General features: G+C 40.2%; 1 protein-coding gene across 2 annotated transcripts; it reads right to left on the bottom strand.

Annotated features, from left to right (window-relative positions):
• Positions 1 to 9,282: 9,282 nt before the first annotated feature.
• LOC143035058 (uncharacterized) lies at positions 9,283 to 20,330 on the bottom strand. Of its 2 annotated transcripts, XM_076201548.1 has the most exons (4): positions 19,651 to 20,330; positions 12,149 to 12,187; positions 11,433 to 11,621; positions 9,283 to 10,803 (listed from the first exon to the last, which is right to left on the bottom strand). In XM_076201548.1, the coding sequence occupies exons 1-4, from the start codon at positions 20,224 to 20,226 to the stop codon at positions 10,516 to 10,518; spliced, it is 1,092 nt and encodes a 363-aa protein (XP_076057663.1). In that variant the 5' UTR covers positions 20,227 to 20,330; the 3' UTR covers positions 9,283 to 10,515. The 2 variants fall into 2 exon arrangements, with proteins under 2 accessions (XP_076057663.1, XP_076057664.1); XM_076201549.1 differs by lacking the exon at positions 12,149 to 12,187.
• Positions 20,331 to 23,047: the final 2,717 nt, after the last annotated feature.

Raw genomic sequence — 23,047 nt, 5'->3', positions numbered from 1 at the left:
GCAGACAACTTGCTGCCTTCAGGTGACTGGCAACATCTTCCAGGCTGGACCATCAGTCACTCAGGGAAGATACACTCGTATGGTGCTGTCTGGATGGCTGGATAATGACCTGATGGCAAGTATCATTCTTGTCATTCATGTGTCTTGGGATTTGCTATTCTTCTAGGTTAATCTCTGTGGGTGTTTGAAGTGTTGGATTTACGAGTCTAATTAACCACTTCAGTATGATGATGCCTTCATAGGTGTCATGAGGCATGAGTGGATACACAAGGATTCCAGCATCGGCATCTTATTATACACTTTTTTGTAGTTGTACATGAGTTAACCCCAGATTATATGAACTAGTTTGATCCCGTCTTCTATGTTTATTATCGACCTCTTCAACATGAGTCAATTATTCATGCACACATCTGGTTGCCTGATGCACAATGATGCATCACAATATGCACATTACAAAATACAAAGTTAGTGCTGTTATAATTGTTCTTTTTCACCCTGAATAAATATAATGTCACAGAAAATGTGATTAAGCCTGTTCACAGAATACAGAGGTCAGCACCAGCATCCTTGTATACCCCACTCACGGCTCAGAGCTCCCTTCCCGTATAATACAACTAGGTAGATACACACATGGATGCCACTGTATTCAAGAGGTTACAGGAGAGAGGCTGAAAGAAGTGGAGTTTTAGATGCTTGGGGGGAGCATGTGGCAGGAAAGGGAGGAGTGGAGGTGGAGGTAGATTGCAGATTGAGAGAAGCAAGTAAATACCTTGAAGTGTAATGAGAAATAGACATTTGGGAATGGATGCTAAGAGATTATATAAAGGGGTGATTGTGCCAGCAGCACTATATGGAGCAGAAACATGGAACATAGAGAGGAAAAGTTTAAATGTGTATGAGATGAAATGTCCGAGAACTATGGTAGAAGTTGCTAGGCTGGATAGTAAGAAACAAGGTGAGGAGGACAGCTTGGGTGGAAAAGGAGTTGGGATATAGGGTTGAGGAGAGATTATTGGGATGGTTTGGACACATGGAAACGAGTGAATAAAGATCAGTAAATGTGGAAGGCAGAGGTGCATGGAGTGGACAGGAGGGGCCTACCGACGATGAGGTGGATGGATGGGGTAAAAGGGGCTTTGAGAAAGAGGGAAAAGTCTGTTGAAGAAGGGAGAAGACGGAAGATAGGGGTGGGTGGAGAATGGTTGTGTATGGATGATGCTGTGATGCATGGGAGTGGGGGGAGGGATGAGGGGTTTAGAGAGTGGTTATGTGTGAATGATATTTTGACACAGCCTTAAGGGAATTCTCCGTTTTGTCTTTTTCTGCATGAGGAGACACAGGGAATGGTTGCAGATTAAACAAAGCTGTCTTGCAGCAGTGCTTCTGACCCTTGGCAATGGGTGAGATGCAGGGATGACCTATCATCCAGGAGGAGCCAAGAAGAGGGAGGGTGGTAAATGGGGATGAAATAGGTGGGAGTGGAATTATGCCTTTTTACTTTGGCTACCCCCTGTATGCGGGAAAAAGCCCTTGGTATATTTTTAGGCGCAGTGACTGAGCTGAATCATTTTTATATCTTTATCCCTGCAATAAAGTGCCACTCAATGTTCAGCAACTGTTTTTATATGATTTTCTGGCTATTATTTCATCTCCAATTTTGTCAATCCTCTTCTACTTTTACCCTTCAAATGACAGTAGGTTGTTCAGGGATGCAGAGATGGGCGGGTAGGACTGAAGGCTCATATATAAAACTGTACCTATTATTTTCACATATTCTATGTGGATGATTTTAGTTCGTATGTACAAATATTCTGTTGGGGTGGTTTTGGTGCATCTTGTTATAATTCTCAGTGTTTTATTTTGTACGATTTGTACCTTGTTCACTTTTCACGCCCTAATGAATTGCAGTACCCTAGAACAAGTATGGCCACCTCTATTATATGGAGGAAGAAGCCTGTCAGTATATAGATAGATTTCTTGAATTTCTTTTTAATATGCTTTTTTTTTCTAACAATCATCCAATTTTTTTTCCAGGATGGAAAATAAACAGGAAAAAAAGATACAATATACAATACACCATTTAATGAACTGTTTCATGCCTCACATACAAACTCTTAAATACAAGCAATATTAATTCAATGAAGCAGTCATACAAAAACAATATATTACTTAACCTTACAGGTAACTCATTTGTACTCCTGTGCAACTTCCTGAGGTACATTATGCAATTTATCATTGATACATCATTTCATAAAAAGAATAATGCAATTATCTACATAGCAGTCCCTTCCCAAAGTTGCCAGTGTGTACAAAAAAATAAAAAAAATCACACCTAAAAGAAACACATCTAGCAAACTGCAGTCCATGAAGCACCATCTTCACTACTGGCACTGGTGCCGCACAGAATTCACCTGAAACAAGAACACAAAAGAATAATTAGAGTCCTGAAGTACCAATATGAATAGATATAGAATTATAAATACAAACAAGGTCAAAATAAATGGAAATATGTATGTGCCTATGGGAAAGAATTGTACCTATGAACTGGAGGAGTGCATGTATAGTTCCACTATACAAAGAAAAAAAAATTAGTCTTACATGTATCACTGTTAAAAGTTGTCAAAAAGGTGTGGATGTTAACAGAGGATTATGGCAGGAACAAAGGGAATCACTAAGGAAGAGCAGCTGATATGTAGATCAAATTTTTGTAGTACAATACATCCCAAAACTTTTCAGAAAAGGGTACTGATGCATCCTGGCCTTTTGTGGATTTGTAGAAGGCATATGTCAGGTTTGACAGGCATTATGGAATGTGTTGTAAATGTATGGGATGGGGTGAAGTCTGATGAAAGTGGCCAAAAGATTTTACAAATTTAGAAAAACTTGTATGAGGGTCAAGAATAAATTAAGTGGTTTGACATGGCTCAGTTGGTGAAGGAAATATACACAAGGGTGCTGAGCAAGGGCTTGGAACTAGTGAAGTGGGAGCTGAGCCAGATGTTTTTGCAGATAACACAGCACTTGTGGCTAAGTCAAAGGATAGACCAAAGTTGTGGAGGGCAGAGGGGGAAAGCTAAAAATAAATGTAGGCAAAAACAAGGTGACAAGATACACAAGGGGCGATATTGGTGAAGGGTTGAAAGATTGTTTAAAGGCTGAAGGGTCAGAAATTGAAAGGATGAATTGATGGGAACTATCAATCTACATAAAGCATTTTCTCCCCTTACAAGGGAGGTAGCTAAGTCAAAGGCACGTACCCACTCCCACCCACCACCCTTTCCTCCCTCTCATCTTAGCTCCTCGTGGATGACAGGTCCTCCCTGTATCATGCCCACTGCCCTAGGGGATGGGAAGTGGGAGTTGATTATAGAGTATGGGAAGAAAGTGAACATCAGAAAGGAATCAGAAGTGTTATGAAAAATAGGTATCTGAGGGTGAATGCAAAGAAGACTAGACAAGGGAGTGATTGTGCCCACTGAACTGTGTGAAGCAGAGGCTTGGAACTTGAAAGAGGCAGAAAGAACCTAATTGTGTCTGAGATGTATGATGGGGTTTACAGGGATGGAAATTATGAGAAACATGGAGATGAGGGAGAGAGTAGGGGTGGAAAAAGCTGAATGCAGAATGTTTGGGCATATGGAAAAAAAAGTAAACAAAGGCTAGTAAAAAGTATGGAAAACAGAAGTGGATGGAGAAAACTTCAGGGGAAAATAAAGTACAAGGTGGACAGGGTGAAGGGAGCATTGGCCACAAGAGGAACATCTGTCAAGTAAGGAAAATAAAGCAAAAGATTGGAGTAGAATGGTTGTAAATAGATGGTTCTTCTATTTGTCTGCTCTGTAAATTTCTACAGTGGATGAGGTGGAGGGGAGGCACAATGAAGCAGCAGACGTAATCCTGCTGCAGCCATTTAGTCACTGCGTCTTGCTGTATTGGCTCTGACCAAAGCAATACAGAAAAGGATAGATGACCCTTTATCCACAGAGGCCTTTTGGTATACAAAGGATTACAAAGGCGAAGCATGCCGACAGGAGACCTTTTGGTCCATATCTAGGTCAGATGTACATATATACATATCAAAAGCAGTCTCCCTCTTTAAAGCACACAACCACCTCATACACCGTTGCAGCCCATTCAGCAACCCCATGAATAAACGGTCATCACTATTCCTCACCACACCGCTCGGGCCTAGAGCAATGCAGCGAGATATATTATTTCCACTGCAGGGTCTGAGCTGGTTTAATCTCACCACTTCCTCATCTGGCAACCTTTGTCTACTCTTATGCTTTGCACTATCTTTCCTTCTAAAGACATTCCACATACATTTGTTTTTTTTTCATCTTTCATTCTATATGAAAGAACTAAACATACATATATCCATGGAATGCCATTTGAGATGGGAGGGAAACAAGGGTGGTGGAATGGGTGCATGCCTTTTGACTTGGCTACCCCTGTATGAGGGGGAGAAACCCTTGGTATATAGATGTTATTTTAGCTCCTTATGGATGAAGGATCATCCCTGTCCCTGCCCACTGCCTGGGTCAGAATCAATGCAGCAAGACACAGCAGAGCTTGAGAGCCCATGCTAATTTACCACACTGCTTCATAGCAGACTTGGAATAACTTTTGAGATAAGTATAATAAATTATTCATAATATCTAATGTAATGTATTGTAATCAATAATTTCTTAAACATCTAAAAATTTTTTTTAGTCATTCCTGTTTCCCTTGTATTCCTAGTCCCTGCCCCATACAATACAATGAATCAAAGAAACATCCATTAGTAAAATTACATGGCCAAACATCTGCATTGGAAAACATACATACATATACCAAAGGCTCTTTTCCCCCTTACATGGGAGGTAGCAAAAAAACAAAGGCACAAAAACCACTCCCACCCATTCCATCCCTATCACACTCCACTCCTCTCCACCCTCCCTCTCATCTTGGCACCTCCTGGATGATGGGTCATCCCTGCATCCTGTCCACTGCCCTGGGTCAGAAGCACTGTCGCAAGACACAGCACATCCACAGCAAGGCCGCTTCATTAAATCAGCGACCCCCTCCATCCCCTCATGCAGAAAAGGAGAAGACAGGGAGAAATCCCTTCGGACTGAATCAAATTTTCTCACACACACTTCCTCACCCCCCATCCCCTCCCCCACTCCACCTCTTGCACCACATCATCATCCATATACAACCATTCTCCACTCACCCCTGTCTTCTGTCCTCTCCCGTCCTTCCTCAACAGACATTCCCCTCTTCCCTAAAGCCCCTTTTACCCCATCCATCCATCTCATCCTAGGTCGCCCCCTCATATTCACTCCCACACCTCTTTTAATAGTCTTTCTTTACTCATTCTTTCCATGTCTCCAAACCATCCCAATACTCTTTCATCCACCCTATCTCCCAACTCCCTTTCCACCCCTATTCTCCTCCTCACCTCCTCATTAGAACCATAAAATTCTAGGCCTCACTATTGATACAAGACCTTTAGAGCACATGTCCAGATCTATCAATTATAATCAACAAGAAATAAACTAATACAAGTGAAAATAAGCATGGGCTGTCATCAGCAGAGGGGCACTATCAATCCACAAACAGTTCTCAAGAACCACATTCTACAATGATTTCACTTTATATTTCCCAACAATCAAGAAATTAGATATATTACAAATTGTAAAATAGCGCCAAGACTAAGATGATGCACCAAAACAATTTCAATAGAACGCCTACACACTATGTACATACCAAAAGGTACGCTACCCCTTGTAATAAAAGTACCCAGCCAAGGCATGGACCCAACCTCCACCTATCTGTTTACTCTTTTTATCTGAGCTCCTTGTAGATGAAGAGCAATCCCTGTTCCCTGCCCACTACCTGGGTCAGAAGCAATGACGCAAGAAAGAGCACCTCCACAGCAAGACCCAAGAACCACAGCTGGTTTAACCCCACTGCTTCATGTATATGGCATCCCTTCCTCTTACTACACACACACAGATACATGAAAATTGTGGTATACAGTTCTATACTAGAGCCCTGAATCATGCTCACTCATCTTGTTACATCACCCAAGTAAAACCAATTATGCAACAAAAATCCAATCATTCCTTTCATTGTAGCACCTTGTGCATAAAGGGCTATTTCTCTCCACGACACTGCTCAGTTCAAAGGTAATGCAGTGAGATTTAGCACTTCCCCCATCATGACACTACAGCCAGAAATGTTTCATCCCATCCACTTCACCCTATGGGCAAGATGCAGGGATGACCAGTCATACAGGAGCAGCCAAGATAAGAGGAAGGGAGGGGGGGTGAATGGGAGTGGAGTATGTGGGGATGGAATGGGTGGAAGTGGATTTTATGCCTTTGTTTTTTGGTTACCTCCCTTGTAAGGGGGAAAAAGCCTTTGGTATATGTATGTAATAATAAAAGACTTATAACCCAGGGCAGTGGACAAGGTGCAGGGATGACCCGTCATCCAGGAGGTGCTCAGATAAGAGGGAGGGTGGAGGGGTGTGGAGTGTATTCAGGGATGGAATGGGTGGAAATGATTTTATGCCTTTCCCTTTTTGGCTACCTCCCTTGTAAGGGGGAAAAAGCCTTGGTATATGTATGTATAACCTATCTATATACTATGGGCTTTTTCCACCTTACAAGGGAGGTAACCAAGTCAAAAGGCACATACCCACTCCCACCCCCATCCACCACCCTATCCTCCCTTTCATCTTAGCTTCTTATGAATGACAGGTCATCTCTGTATCAGTTTCTAACAACCCTATATTTACATAAATATATATATATATATATATATATATATATATATATAAAATAGATACACACATACCAAGGTCTTTTCCCCCCTTACATGGGAGGTAGTCAAAGTCAAAAGGCACAACTCCACTCCCAAGCATTTCATCCCTACCCATTCCACCCCCATTCACAAACCCTCCCTTTCATCTTGGCTCCCCTGGATGAAAGGTCATCCCTGCATCTCGCCCACCATCATGGGTCTGAAGCAATGCAAAAAGACCGTACGTCCACACAAATAAATAATAAAATAAAAAGATCATGGAGCAGATATGAACATCCATTCAAGCCATTCATCCCCCTTGGAAGGGGGAAAAAGCCTTGGTATATGTATGTATGTAAGGTCCACTTTATAAAACCCTGGTGCATTCACATCCTACAATTCATTCACCATTCCCAACTCACACTGACTGCCTTCAACCCGACTATCTCCTAGTACTCCATAAATTTGCAATGCTCCACAACACCTCTGAGAACTGTCATACACTTCTAAGTCCACACAAGCCCAAAATACATCTCTACCCATTGCCAAAAATTTAACATACTTTACTGCAAATCTACACACCCTTCCATTCCAAATTCACACTATTCTTCCCCAATTACTCTCTATCTTTCTAATCCTCTCAATCAACATCCTCACATGTACCTTGTCAACTACACTTAACAGCAGCCAATGCCAGCCGTACGACGTGTCGTAATAATACTCACATCATAAAATATAGTCACCGCTTATATCGATCGTTCTCTCTTCACCCGTGAATTTTGATAACCATAGAAAATGCGATTAAATAAGAATTAGAAAGAATGCCGATATGGCAGCCTCGCGAATACACTCGCTCCCCATGACGCCTACGTGTGCGGCACCGTATGGAAGGGATTAATATCTCGCTAGAACAGTATCAAGGCATACTCTAACTTGCCCATGACCCAATCTTCAAAACCTGTTAACACCCACACCTCCATCTGGATCAGGATCAGGGTCTCTATCAACTATAAGTGCATCTCCATCTTTTCACATAAAAAGAGCTGACAACAAGCTTCTACTCCCCTCCTCCTCCTCCTGCTACTACTCTAAGCCTGTTACACAGAAACTGTTCTACACTAATACTAAAGAAAGTACAAAGTTTCTTCCCAGAAAGATGTACAGGACCTAAGTACTATCCCCAACCACTAGGGCTGCAAGTTTTCAGCCAATGAAATTCAAAGCAAGTTACTATTATCATTTACAACAAAATTCTCTATGCATCAACCCATTCTTGCTTGGATTACCCCAGCTGATGACTGATATCGCCTTATGTCAGTGGTTCTTAACCTTTTTTGGCAGCGACCCAAAATTTTGCACAAATCAAGCATCGCGACCCAAGCCTACATAGATATACATTGAAATTTCAAAACACTTCAAATAAATTTTCTGCTTTGGAGTTTTTATTTAATCATGGTCTGCTTAGAATCCTAAAACTAGGCATCATGTATTTTAATTATTACAGTATATAATTATAATATATTTGTAGTGGGAAAATAATTATTTTCTGCAAACCCTTAGCGACCCAATAAAATGGCTTGGCGACCCAAATTTGGGTCGCGACCCAGGGGTTAAGAACCACTGCCTTATGTTATCAAGATCAAAATCCTTGCAGTGGAATATGGGCACAGGTAGGTAAGACAACCCTGACCTCATTCAAGCTACTAGTTCCCCTTCAGCTGAACAAATCACATTAATTCCAATTAAACCCCTATAGTGACACAAGCACAAATGGTTGATTGATTTATGAAATTTTTGGCTTGAAGGCCAAGTGCACAAGCACATATGGGTTAATGCATTTGACTAAGAAACTAAAAATGTGGATTTTGTACAAACATATCCTCTGAGTACCAACCTTGATACAGCTTGCTTTCCATCTGACAACTTTATGGTGCATTGCCTTGTTAAGCAGTACTATCAATAACACTGCATTTGAAGAGCCCCTCCACTCACTACAGGGCCAAGGCAACAGGGGAGCGCAGTTCATCTATGGCCATGATCTACTGGGGCACAGGCGAGAGCTGTCAAGCTCAGTGGTGCTCCTTCTGACCGGTTTAGGCCTCACTCAGTAGGGTTCCAACAGTAGTCAGGTTCAGATCACTGTTGGAGTAGATAAAGAAGGTTAAGAGTCAGAAAGAACACAAAAAGCACACTACAAACTTACCACTTGGAAATATCACACCACAGTGTACTGTAAAAATGTTTTGATTACAAAGGAGGTACTTGGGTACTTAATTTATCTTTTTTCTTTTGTTTTCCTTTTTTTAATTAGAGACTGAGTATTGAAATAGAGGACTGACCATATCCATTAGCACTGGGAATGAAATGACTGATTCCAAGGACTGATATGTAGTAGCAAAACTAAAATTTAGTGGACTGGAGGCCACAGTGCACAACATCAGCATTGCGCTGGTAAAACAGTTCAGCTCAGGCTGATGAGAGGAACTTTACCTGCTGGGCCACACACCGTTGTTGATTCCAGGGGCTTGACAATTTGCCTCTTTGAGCTTTGGCCCACAAACTGGGGCTGCAAACTGAATAAATGGATGGTACATGTTGTACCATGTCCATAGACCTCATCATGTTGGCATGATTTGATCCAATCTTTCTTGCAGATAGTAGGATTTTGCTGGCCTTGGCTTCAATTGATACAATAACTAGAGTGAGTCATCAAACAATAATGGTTACAGGTAATTGTCTTTTTACTTTATTACATAAAATGAAACAAAACTTGCAGAAAAAATAATAATAATCTTGGAAACAAAAGCTTATATTTGGTTAAAGGAGGTCCAAGTCGTAGATGTGACAAGGCAGAGTCAGTCTCTTTTGGAAACAATGCCGTGGTCTGCATCCTCTTACAACAACACTGAGGGACTGGAGAGGGATGTAGTAGTAGCAGTAGTGGTGGTAGTAGTAGTAGCAGTAGTAGTACACAAAACCATGTGGTATGAACAGTCGGGGAAAATGGGTGGGCTGGCCATAAGGGTGTACAGAAACTAATTCCACACACAGTCATAAGACTATAAAATTCAAACAGAAAATGTCCCCCCCTTCATCTAACCCCTCCCACGAAAAGTGTAGCGTAAGAACCACCCGTGAGATCGTCCATCCAATACAAAGCTATCTACCAAGGCTGCATGAATAAGATTTTGAATACATCAAATGTATAAAAACAGCAATGAGCTCGTCTACTTTTTCATACAGCCTTTTGTCTGGGCTACCGAGGCATTAAACAGCAGGAATTTTTAAGACAAATAGTCTTATATATACAAAACACATTTTATGTACAAATTACATGTTTATTCCATATTTTTGTATTCTCAAGGAGAACACAATGGCTTATGTCTGCAGAGTATAGAACTCTTGATTGCACATATGTACTAAGTGTACTTAAAAAGAGACATTGATACAAGATCTCTTAATCTAAAACTAAAAGGATTATCTGGATATTCAACTACTAAATGAATCATTCTAATTAGTATAAACTGTGAGGCTGTGACATTGTACTTGTTGAGTTGATTTTAGCTGGGCCCTGAATGGGTACATGGAATGAAAAACACATGAACTTCTACCACTAGAGTAAACAGCGACAAGCAAGTCTTGACTGAGAGGCTAATGACTTGAGTCCCAGCGTGCCAGGCAGGGCAAAACAAGGACGGGACTACTACTGTGGCTCTGGGGCTTTTACACAGCCTCTGCGGGTTCCAGCACCTCTACCGTGTCCCCATTGGCCTCACAAGTGGCCGGGGCTTCTGGGGATTCCGCCTCAGCGAGCTCGGCCTGTGCAGGCTCGGCCTCGCTGGGCGTATCCACCACCTCCTCCATGTGTTCTGCCTCAGCCCCTTGCCCATCGAGAGCAGCGTCGGCTTTATCCTCTTTAGCTTCGCTAGTGGCTGATGCCTCCCTATTACTTTCCTCATCACCCTTTTTGTTGCCTTGGTTGGCTGCTTCCGCCAATATTTTTTCCACATCCTGGAAATTGTGTGAAATACAAAATTAATCAACGTGAGGTTGGCTGTGAACATATCAGTTCCTTGTTGGGGTTTGCTTCAGCCAAGACCATAGGAACTGATAGCTTCATGCACGCTCACAGTAGTACTTAAGGCTAGGGGAGCAACTGTTTAGAAATTTAGACATTTAACTGAATAATAAGTCACTGATTACAGCAGTAATTGACTTAACGACTTTTACTACAATTTTGTCATGTTTTTCACTTAATCTTAAACGACAAAAATATTGGGCAATTTCCATGTTAAGAAAAACAATGCCATAAAGAAAATCTTAGACACTTATGTTAAATTTAGAAATATAAAAAAATGAGCCATGCTCATCGATACTTCAAGATGTGATGCAACTTATCCATGCTTGATACTAAAGAGCAACACTCTCGCTATTTTCCTAGTCATTTTCGTAACATTCCAGCCACAAGTCCTATATGTATGTGTTCCCTCCTAACACTAACCCACTTGTGTTTCTAGTTAGCTAAATCTTAAGTCGCCTCCCCCGAAACCTATGCTGCCCTGGCCATGACCAATGCCAGCCCCCACGCTACCACCACCGCCAACGCCACTTGTCAGCCCAAATTCACAGTAATTCCTTACCTCTTCTGGATGAGCTCCTATATACTCCAGTTTTGCCTCACGGATCATTGTGGTGACTTTATTGCGTTGCTCCTTAAATGCATCCCAGTCCTCCTTGCTCTTTGACTTCTTTGCCTTCTGATGAAGTTTGTGCTTCTTCATTATTTCGTTCTTCATTGCTTCTGTTATCCAAGGTTTGTTCATCTCATTCTGCAATTGGAAAACAACACATTGTAATAATCTCCAAAGAATATTAAACAAAGTACCCCATTAAAACTTCAATTGACATTATTCAGGTTTATATTTATGATTTCTAAATTATGAAATCATGAATTAAAATATGGTATATTTATGGAGACAAAGAACACTCTCACATTTAAACAACTACAATATATACAACATAGCAAATACCATTTCAACTCCATGAGAATCTTCAATTTAGTCTTACATCTAGGTCAACATTCATGGCTATATATGACTACTGTTTAACAAATTATAAAATATAAATGTTACACAGAAGTGAGTTACAAAACCTGGCCTTCGCTTTCTGCATATTTAACTAGCTTTTGTCTTTGAATGTCTAGAAACATGAAGCCATACTTTAGTTCCTACTGTCTGCTTTAAGCATCATTATTTAAGATTTTCATGGATGAATGGAGAAACTATATTTAAGCTCTTGATGTTAAGCAGGTTACTAAAACAATAATACACCATTACTTAAGCATCCATGTCCTCACCAAACTACTCTGTGATCTTGTCAGGCCATATTCGCAGTGCTGCATGAAAGAAATTATTGTAATAATCACAGAGAAAAATGCACTGCTAAATTACTACCACCTGAGCAGTACAAAAATTTTATAATAAAAAAAAGCTTAAACAGCCGATTCAGTCTTTACAAATTTAAATCTCAAGGCCACTCCAGAATAGTATAAAGTATAAAGTAATATATATATAAAGTAATATATATCAAACCACTTAAATTCTGTTGGCTCTCAGCTTTAAAAATTTAGAGGAACAGTTGTATCACAATAGTGTTTACAATGAACTTAACTGTGAGAATTTTTTTTATCTACTGTACTTTGACAAGTTTTCCACTATACAGTGATTGATTTCAAATATAACTTAAACTATTTAAAAATATATATTTATACCAGGAAATTAGCGAGGTTTTCAAAAATGTTCAATCATGGTGGCTATAAAAACTGAAATGCCAAGTAATATCTATACAAGTGACAAACTTCAAGGCAAATTCCTAATTTTCCATTCCCAGATGAAACAATCAAACCAACAACCCCCAATTTACAACTTTCAGTCTGCCTTACAATGAAATAAAATGGTATGTTCAACATTCTACTCATGAATGCATATCAACATATCTCCCCAGTGTAGGTTACATGTAGCAGGGAATGGAGGAGTAAGAATGGAGGTAAATATTTGTGATGGAAGGAAGCAAATGACTCTGTCTAATGACGAGTACAATGAGAAATAGGTATATGGTGATGGATATAAAGAGAACTGTTTGAAGGGATGATAGTACCTAAAGGGCCATTTACACAGTCAAACAGTTTGACAAACCCAATTTGTCAGACAAGTGTTTGAAGTGATGTTTGACCATGTGAATGGGGTATTTGGTCGTCAAACACATTTGTTGAACATGTTTGACAACCAAATACCCTATTCACACAGTCAAACTTCACTTCAAACACTTGTTTGACAAACCAGGTTTGTCAAACTGTTTGGCTGTCTAAATGCCCCTTAAGACACTGCATGGGGCAGAGACTTGGAATTAAAATGAGGCAGACAGAAATTTAAATATGTTTGAGAAGTATGGTGGGTGTTACAAGTATGAGGATGGGCCGAGTATGAAAGGAGATAGTGAGGACAGTGGAGGTAGAATGAGAAAAGGCAGATAGGGTGGATGGAAGAATACTGGGATGGTTTGAGCACATGGAAAGAAGACTAGCAAAAAACAGAATAGAGGGAAGAGATGAATGGAGCAAAGTTGAGGGAATGACCAAAAACAAGATGGATGGATGAAGTAAAGGGGCCTTTCGAGTAAAAGTGGAAGGTCTGTTGAGCAAGGAACGTAGAAGGCAAGAAATAGGTGTGAATGGAGAATTGGTATGAATGGAATATAAATTGATGCAGTCTGAAGGGATTTTTCCTCGTCTTCTCATTTTCACACAAGGGGACAAGAAGGGGTGCGTGGGGCGTGTGATAAAAATGTATACTTTTGATGTGCAAAAACTACTAGAGGAAAACGTAACCAACCTATCCCACACCCATTTGTTTTCTTTCATCTTAGTTACATGCAGATGAATCCCTGTCCCCTGCCCAATGAGGTCAGAAGCAATGCAACAAGACACAGTACTTCCACAGCAAGGCCTGACAGCCAAAGCTAGTATACTCCCACTACTTAATTACATGGTGACCCCTCCCCTCATACCCACTAACAATTTACAGAACAGATTTGGAAGGAGAAAAAAAAAAAAATAAATAAAAAAAAAAATTGGTTGCATCAAATTTATCAGTCATTCACACTTATTTCTTGCCCTCTCCCTTCCCCTACTCAAAGAGATGTTACTCATATACTCAAGAGGAGGGCAGAGCATAAGTGATAGGTGTGACTAGAGAGGTTGTAAATGTATGATAAGTGACATGGCCCAAAGATATTTCTTATCTGCTCTGTATTTTTGCGAGTGGATGATGTGTGTGTGTGTGGGGGGGGGACAATGGGTATCTGTCAATGGTGGTTCCATAAGATGGACATTGGAAAGAGAATAATCAACCTGTAGCCTCATAAACCTAAGAACATCCTTACTATATGTTGGTGCAGCCCCATGGAACTAGCACTCAAGTCTCCAGAATAATTCCTAGATCAACTTCAACAAATTTCCTCCTACTCCTCTTCACATGGAGAATTGACAGAAAACTGCATATTAACACACTCTGAGAACAGTCTGAAATTTGTTCACACTTAAATCTAAGGGCCCCCTTTATATACAAATCCCTCTCATTCAACAAATTCCTCATCTCCTTTTTGTTTTTGTTTTTTCTGTCTTTTCCTCCTCTTCCCTTGATACATTTTTTCTTCTTTATCATGTGCCTGTATGCTTGCTTCCTCAACTGCATTTTCTCCTGTTCAAACAAGCTGTTATACTTTTTTTTTTTTTTGCTACTCATTTTCTTCATAACCTATCCCAGGGAGGCACAGTCAAATTTGGTTCTTAAGAACTACATGTAACCTGCTCCCCCCTCCCCAACTACACTGTTAGACTTATGGATATAGAAGTATTAGCGAGTCCAGGATTTCTGGAGCCAGCCCTTGGCAAAACTGCTAAAGATGGCACTGATGTCCCATATGTAGCAGGACTGCACAGAATCCCCTCAACTCCACACCCTTTGCCCACATTCACCTGCAGGGCCATACTTGGTCTCTGGAACAGGCCCAGATACACTACATATATGGGGACATCACATATCCTTGCTGCAAAACATTCACACTGAACCAGTCTCCTGTCCATGTCCTATTACATATACTCTATCATTTCTGAACACCCTCACTATTTTCCTCTCGTTCATCTAACTCTCCACACTGCTTATAATACACTTGTTCAAACTCCATAGAAGCCTCATATTTTCATTCATTTCTGAATGAACACCTACTCCACCTATTTTCTACCTTTCCTATATTACCCATTCTTCTACTTTTACTTGGCATATCAGTTGTTCCATCTATTAGTACCCCTATGCAGTTCTTGAAATAATTTCCATATTCTTATTCCCTTCCATTAATAATTTCTCAGCCTCCATTTTTTTAACCTTGTCCAGTACCAATGCAATAACCAATATAATCTTACAGTATCAATTTGCAGAATGAAACAATACTGTACAGCAATATACCTCAAATGATAATATTTGTGTCTGGCTGTGTGCTGCCACTGGGTTCTGCAGTCCATGTGATTGTATCAGTTATCTTGTTAGTATGGACATGCATCATCTTTGAAGGGTAGAATATAGTGAAGAGGTCATATAGCCTTATCTTCAATTCAAACCATGCTTATGCTTACACATGGTACCCTTTCCTACTTCAGTCCAAACCAAGAATAACCTATATTTGTACCTTGTAAACTTGCCAAAATATGTACCCTTATACAGGAATGTGCATAGCCTATACTTTAAGTCTTAAAAATTGACAAGTCATTTGCTGGCTTCAAGCATACTCTAATGAGGCCTGACCACAGAATCAAAGTACTCCAGATGCAACCAGCACACAAAAGGCCCCATATCACAATCCCCAGACAACACAATATATCTTCCCTATATGACCCTCTCCATTGTCCCACCCTGAGGCTATTGCCAATTTCCCAAAGGCCACAGATCTTCTGCAAGAGAGACCATGGGCAAAGGATAGATTGGCATTATTACAAGAATAACATGTTTTGTGTACCACTTTTATTCCTTCAGAAATGAAAATTTTTCATTGGAATGGCAGAATAGAGATTATTATTCTATCATATATATATATATATATATATATATATATATATATATATATGTTTCTTTTTTGAGGGGGGATTATACCTCATATCTGAACACTCCCCAAATCAAAACACCCCATGGGAGAGCTTACTGTATAGGTAAATGGACACCTATTACAATAAAGCATTTACTGAAAATCTACAACCCTCACCTACCAACTCCGTACCTCTGCCTACCACTCCCACACTAATCTTATCCACTACCCCATCCATGTTAACCACAATGCAGCTTTGCATTCGCTTCAAACCATTCACTCTCCATTCCCAACCCTTACCTATGCCTTAACAAATTTGCAAAAAACTTTGGACCACCTTTCACAAATTTCCCTTATTCTATACATTTATAGTAGTCCTCCATGGGGCAATACTCTCACCTGCTATTTAACCTGTCCACATGTTATCTCTCAACACCAGACCCAGAAGATAATACCATAGCACCTACACACCTACAGATATGACCCAACAGTAATAACCCATCAAAAAACTACAACATAGTACCGTAGCTAAGAATACTCAAGTTCACTTGAAACTAGATTAATGGCTCAGAAATAATAGAATAGATGCCTCACCCCAGACACCATCAGTAACATGCTCACTCCAACCAACTATAACAATAGTACTAAAATGAATTATAATAATGATAATACTAATAATAATAATAGCAATCCCAAAGTGAAATTAATCATCCAAACTAATGACGAGGAAAATATGCACCTCACAAATATACATTTACATTGAGATCACAAAAACTCTTCAAGAAAAATCAAACTCACCACTTCAGCACCTTAACATCAGCCGCACAGAGAAAAAGCCTCCCACTTACAGTTGCAATCAGGACATCATCCTGCACAGAACATGCTCAGCCACACAAACTCTAACAGATGTAAACCACTTCAAATAAGACACTGAACACCTCATCAGATAGGACCCCATATAGGCCATTCCCTTATAACAACTTGCTTCTTCCTCGAGTAACCTCTGGAAGCAGTGGTTCTCCTGCAAAAGAGTTAGGGTAATGAACTAACCGATCCACTATACAGCTTTCCATCAATCCTGTTCAGTGTCTTCTATAAACCAAGTTCCAAAAACACATTCAACCATTTGCCAAATAATCTAAATATGTCACACTTAAAACACCTGACCAAAACACCCTCTTCCCTTCCCAAACCCTTACTGCTCTTCCCTCTGTTACCCTCCCAATTTTCTCGGATGACATTCAAATGCTTTCCTGACCACACCCAACAGACTAATCCCTCTAAAACTGCACATACACTTCTTTTCCTTTGTACAACTGCACTAGAAACTATACTAGATTATGGCTTTTGGGTCCTACCAGCTCGACAAATAGGTTCCATATATTCACTACAACTCTCATTGTTTAACCCTCTTACTAGCCCATAATGGCACTTTCCTAAGAGTGAATACTGAGGAATTAAGAAGGCATGGTGTGCAAATTCTCTTCACATATCAGAATTTGTGAAGTTTCGCCTCATCCGCTTGCACAGCAATTTGTGTAACTTTTGTATCCATATTATAACTCCACCAACTTTTCTTAGTAATGTTTATGAATTTAATATTATAGGATGGTGAAAAAATAATTCCCACAACCTTCCCGCTACTGGGCACCAAAGCTCCATTCTTATTAAGGGCATCCCCACTATTTTTTTTGTTAAATATATGTTCTTCTACCTATTCTAACTTAACCTAACCTAAAAATATGTTCAAGAACAGATGTACATCTTGCACATTATTAAGGGCATCACCCACTATTTTCTTTGTTAAATATATGTTCCTCTACCTATTCTAACTTAACCTAACCTAAAAATATGATCAAGAACAGATGTACATCTTGCACACTGGACAACAGCATCCAGTAGTAGAAAGGTTGCAGGAATTATTTTTTCAACATCCCTAAATATGAATTTGCAGGGAAAACATTACTAAGATGTTGGAGTTATCATAGGATAGATGCAAAAAATATACAAATTGCTGTGCAAGCAAACGAGACAAAATGGCAAGTAGCGGGAAGGTTGCAGGAATTATTTTTTCACTATCCCTCAACATTAATTTCCACAAGAAATGTTACTAAGAATTTTTTCTTAAACTGTCATAATACAAATACATAAAGTGCTGTGCAAGTGGGCAAGAAAATTTCACAAACACCCACATGCAACCATTTTTTTTTTTTTTTGTCTTCTGTGTGACTTCTATGCTTCTTTGAGTTTTAACATTAATTAATGGTAAAATTACAGTGTGGCTGTAGGGTGGGCATATACTCGACTCAGCCATCCCTTAAAAAAAAATATATATATATATATATCAGCAACTCTTTCAGTATTTGACTAGACCCCCCAAGCTCCACAGCCAGCCATGGAGCCTCCTACAAATCTCTCCAGAAAAAAATATTATGGCATGTTGTTTGTGTTATACTTGTGCAGTTGTTTCCATGTGGCTGGTAGAGGAGAGGTTGTCAGCTGTCAGTCCTCCCTGTATGATAAGTGGAGGAAAGATAGGCAATATTGATAAGAGATGCTGGGCCAACAAAGCGCCCCCCTTAGGATGGAGGTGAGGATCTTGAAAAAGCACCAAAGAATTCTCTCCAACATCCATCTCACAGGACCATCACAAGCATATACCCAATGTCGGTCTAATGTTATCAAATACTTTATGAAAAATATCAGTAAATATAGCAATTGAAAATTAATAATTTTGTAAATTATAATACATCAACGTAATACGAGTTTTTTTTTTTTTTAATAAAAAAGTAGCTAAAACCAATTTACTAACGAGGTCGCGGCAGGTGAATGATACGCAATGTTTGTTTTGATAGAAACAGAGTTGAAGAAATGAAAGGATGATAATTTCATCTCTTCTAACCTAACCTATGTAACCTAAGCTCTATTTAGTAATGCGGTATCTGCAATTCTAAAGATCACTCAGGTTGTCATCATCATCACGGATGCTGACGGCCTGATTAAGAACTCAATCTCACTGCAGGGAATAAAGTTGTTGCATAGCTTGAATGAATCCCTATTGTCTTTGTAACAGCACTTATTAATGCCACCTGGAGTTGGAGAACACCCAGTGCACGATGTGAGAGCCATAGTCTAACTGACATTGACTGGACTGACGACAACTTAGCGTCTCAATCCTATGCTCACAGCGTCATTTGGTAGTACAATTGCTCTTAGCAAGTTTTCTTTATACTGATTTCCATAAAAAGAAAATCATATTAGGTTGATGCATTATAATTTACAAAATAATTTTCTATTGCTAATCGCATAGATGTGCACTTCTAAAAAAAAAATACCAAAATATCTAACCAAATCTAAATTAAACAAAAAATGTACCCATTAGCAAATGTTTGTGAAGGGGAGGGCATATATGTACATACTGATACTCAAAGGAATTGTGTACAGAATTATAACATCTGATACATACTGGTAGGGAAACAAGGTTACTACTAACAAGGCAAGTTCTGCATAATTGATACCCAAAATAAACAAATCAATTAACACTTACACCAATAGAAACTACAATACAGGCCCAAAACCTTTCCACAACCATCACTTGCCTCCACTGTCACTCACCCATGGCACTAGAGTTGCATGACAAACCAGATGTGTCATGTCACCCTTGGTGCCAGAGTCAGAGTGTATGACAACCAGCACACTCCCCTAAACTGAACACAAGCTCACCTGCAGGTTCTTCTTCTGAGGTGGTTTTTCCTTGACTCTTCGACTGACGGCCGCTCCACGACCCCCTCTCATAGATCCCCTGCCTCTTCCCCTACCACGACCTCGGTGCGGTACCATCATACCAGGAGGGCCAGGGAATGGGGGTCCCATGGGAGGGGGCATGGGTGCGCCTCTCATAACGCCTCTGCCCCTGCCTCGCATCATTCCCCCCATAGGAGGTCCCATACCTCTCCCTCTACCTCTGGGAGGAACGGGGGGTCCCATTCGTCCATGGTGCACCATTGGAGGTGGAGGACCCATTCTCCCATGGTGATGGGGTCCATCTGGATGCATTCCTCCAGGAGGACCCATGCGACCAGGAGGACCCATCCCCATGTGAGGGGGGCCCATCCCCCGACCTCTATGGTGCCCTATGGGTGGACGGCGTATTCCTGGGGGTGGAGGCAATGGACGCGACATAAGCGGCGGTGGTTTCTGTATGCCACCTTGTCCTCTGTTAAATTGTCTTCCTCCTCTTTGACCACGGCCTCTTCCTCCTCCGCGCCTTTCCATCATACCGTTTTGAGGACGAACCATCGAAACACTTTTTCAAACACCCGCTCCGCACAGTCAACCAAAACTGTTCGATAGTACTTTGTCCTCTAACACACTCCGCGAGTCCGACCCACGCGAACGACACCGCTAAGAGTTGCCAGTTAATGTAGCAGAAAGGGCTAATTTTACTTACTTGGTCATGTAATTCAGACCTCAGTGGGCACTTGCCAAATGCAACCTTAGTGACTAAACTATATTTTTACATAACTATGCTCAAGTCATAAATTCAGACATTCTTATTAATAAAGAAATATGGAAATAAACGTAGGAATACATATGATGGTTCTCATGTTTTATAGATTACCCAATCAGGATATGGGTATAGAATAGGATCTTAGTATTATTATATCACTAGATAATGAATAATGAGTTAATATAGGCTTCATATAAAATATCTGCCTTTGTTTCACAAAGCCATCAAACCTTGGAAATCTAGCAATTATTCCTCCGTAAGTATGAGAGCGAAAACATGCTACATCAGCAACACTAGTTGCCAAATCTGTCAGATGATCGATTTTACCTACGCTAGGGTCCGTGCAGAAAGCACTACAGAATTATATAACAAAAACAGTTTCTATGAGAGAAGATGCGCAGTGTGTAAGTATACATTGGTATATCACTAGGAAGGTAAATTAGGTATATATGTGTAAGATTAAATTAAATATTTCCACAGCCAACCTTGGTAAGACAATGAAGGGGGAGGGTTGTCAATAGCAAGGAGTGTCTTAGCTCCTAATCCCTGCAATTACATAATTGCATTTACCCAATTATATTTACCTAATTGTATTATATGGAGTTGTAGTTGTGCTTACAAAGTCCTCTCTGTATATCCCCATTCATCAAACCTAATCTTAAATCCAATTAATACGTTCATCTTATTATATTTCCAATTTGTTCCACAAATTGCGGAATCTATGCGGAAAGCTATTATCCTATATATTATTCAAGTAGTCTGTCTTCGGTTTTCTTCTTTGTCCTCTTCATTTTTTTAATCTTGCACTAGAGAGACCGTCTTTTTTAATTCCTTTTCCAATGTTTCACTCCGTTTTTCCAATGTAATCCAATATTATATTTTTTGAAATATTTAAGTGTTTTCTCAGCCAAACTAAGGACCACTAGGGATCAGCCTAGTCATTACCATCTGATTTTTTTTTTCTGCGTGGCGACCACACCACCATTGGGACTGATCACACACACACACACACACACACACACATATATATATATATATATATATATATATCTGCGTGTGTGTGTGTATGATTCTCCATGGTCTTGGATCACGTGTTGGACTCGTGATCGACAGCTATTTCCCTCCCTGAAGAGAGATCAAACTCATACATGACCAATCTATGGGTAATGCTATGACCTTATACGCACACACACACCCAACTCCCAGCCCACGAGAGTTGGAGTAACAACCCGCAGCGCAGCGATACTGAAATTATTTCAGCCCTAGGCGGAAATAATTTCAGTGTCGCTGCGCTGCGGGTCGTTACTCCAATTCTCGTGGACGGGGAGTTGGGTGTGTGTGCGCGTGGTTACAGACACCCCGAACTCCCCGCCCACGAGAGAGAGAGTGTGTGTGTGTGTATGTGTGTGTGTGTGTGTGTGTGTGTGTGTGTGTGTGTGTGTGTGTGTGTGTGTGTGTGTATTTACCTAGTTGTATTTTGCGGGAAGGGGAGCTATGCTCGTTTTGTCCCGCCATTGTATCTCTCAGTGTCTAGTTTGCTTTTAAACTCGTGAATGGTTTTTGCGCATACTATTTCATTATCCAGTTTGTTCCAAGTGTTTAAAACTCTATGTGGAAAACTGTTTTTCTTCAGTTCTCTTCTATAGCTATGTTTTCTTAATTTTCTTCCATGTCCTCTTGTGTTTCTCTTGTCCCAGTTTAGTAATTCTTCTCTGTCAAGTATCTCTGTGCCTTTCATGATTCTGTAGAAGGTCAGTAGGTCTCCTCTCTCTCTTCTTTGCTCCAGTGTCGGTAGCTCAAATTTGGCCAATCTCTCCTCGTATGATAGGTTTGCAAGTGCAGGTGCCATTTTTGTAGCTGCTCTTTGGATTCTTTCTATTTGCTTTATGTTCTTTTTGGTACTGGGGGACCACAATGTCGCCGCATACTCTAGTCTAGGCCTTATTAATGTAACCAGAATTTTTTTCATCATGTCTTCGTCCAGGTAAACAAAAGCCACTTTTATTGATCTTAGCAAGTTGTAAGTCTCCCCGACAATTTTGTTTATCTGTGTATCGTGTGTGTGTGTGTTATTTTCACCATGTCCTCATCCTTAAACAGTAGAGAGACATAATCCTATGTTCATGAACAATTTACCCCATTATTTTGTTCATATTGTTATATCTTTTTTCGGCGACAGATCGTCCAAAAATAAGATTCTCATATCCTTTTTCTCCTTCGTTTCTGTGATTAATTAATCTTCCATTGTATAATTCCATGACAGTCCCGTTTCGTTTTGGCCTATTTTTCTTTTCATTCTTTATATTCCTCTTCAACTTCTGGAGGGACCATTCTCTTGGCATTATCAAGATGAAGTGGCAGATTGAACCTGTCGCCATATCACCAACGTAGATCAAGCTCCGACATCTCAACCGTCACTATACTGTTTCTATGCACCTCCTGCCCTTTATAAATACTTCGTCCTTTCTAGTATGTTCCCTTTGAGACCTACATTTTCTAACTACCACATTGATCTTTTGTGTAGCTGTATCATCGAAACCTTTCTTCAGGTTATACACAATCTACCCAACCCTTTCTTTCGTGGAACACGTAAACAGCATTAGAACATAA

The sequence above is a fragment of the Oratosquilla oratoria genome, chromosome 18 (assembly GCF_046742065.1).
Source record: "Oratosquilla oratoria isolate Oo_2021 chromosome 18, ASM4674206v1, whole genome shotgun sequence".
NCBI classification, from domain to species: domain Eukaryota; kingdom Metazoa; phylum Arthropoda; class Malacostraca; order Stomatopoda; family Squillidae; genus Oratosquilla; species Oratosquilla oratoria.
This window is presented reverse-complemented; position numbering and strand designations above follow the sequence as displayed.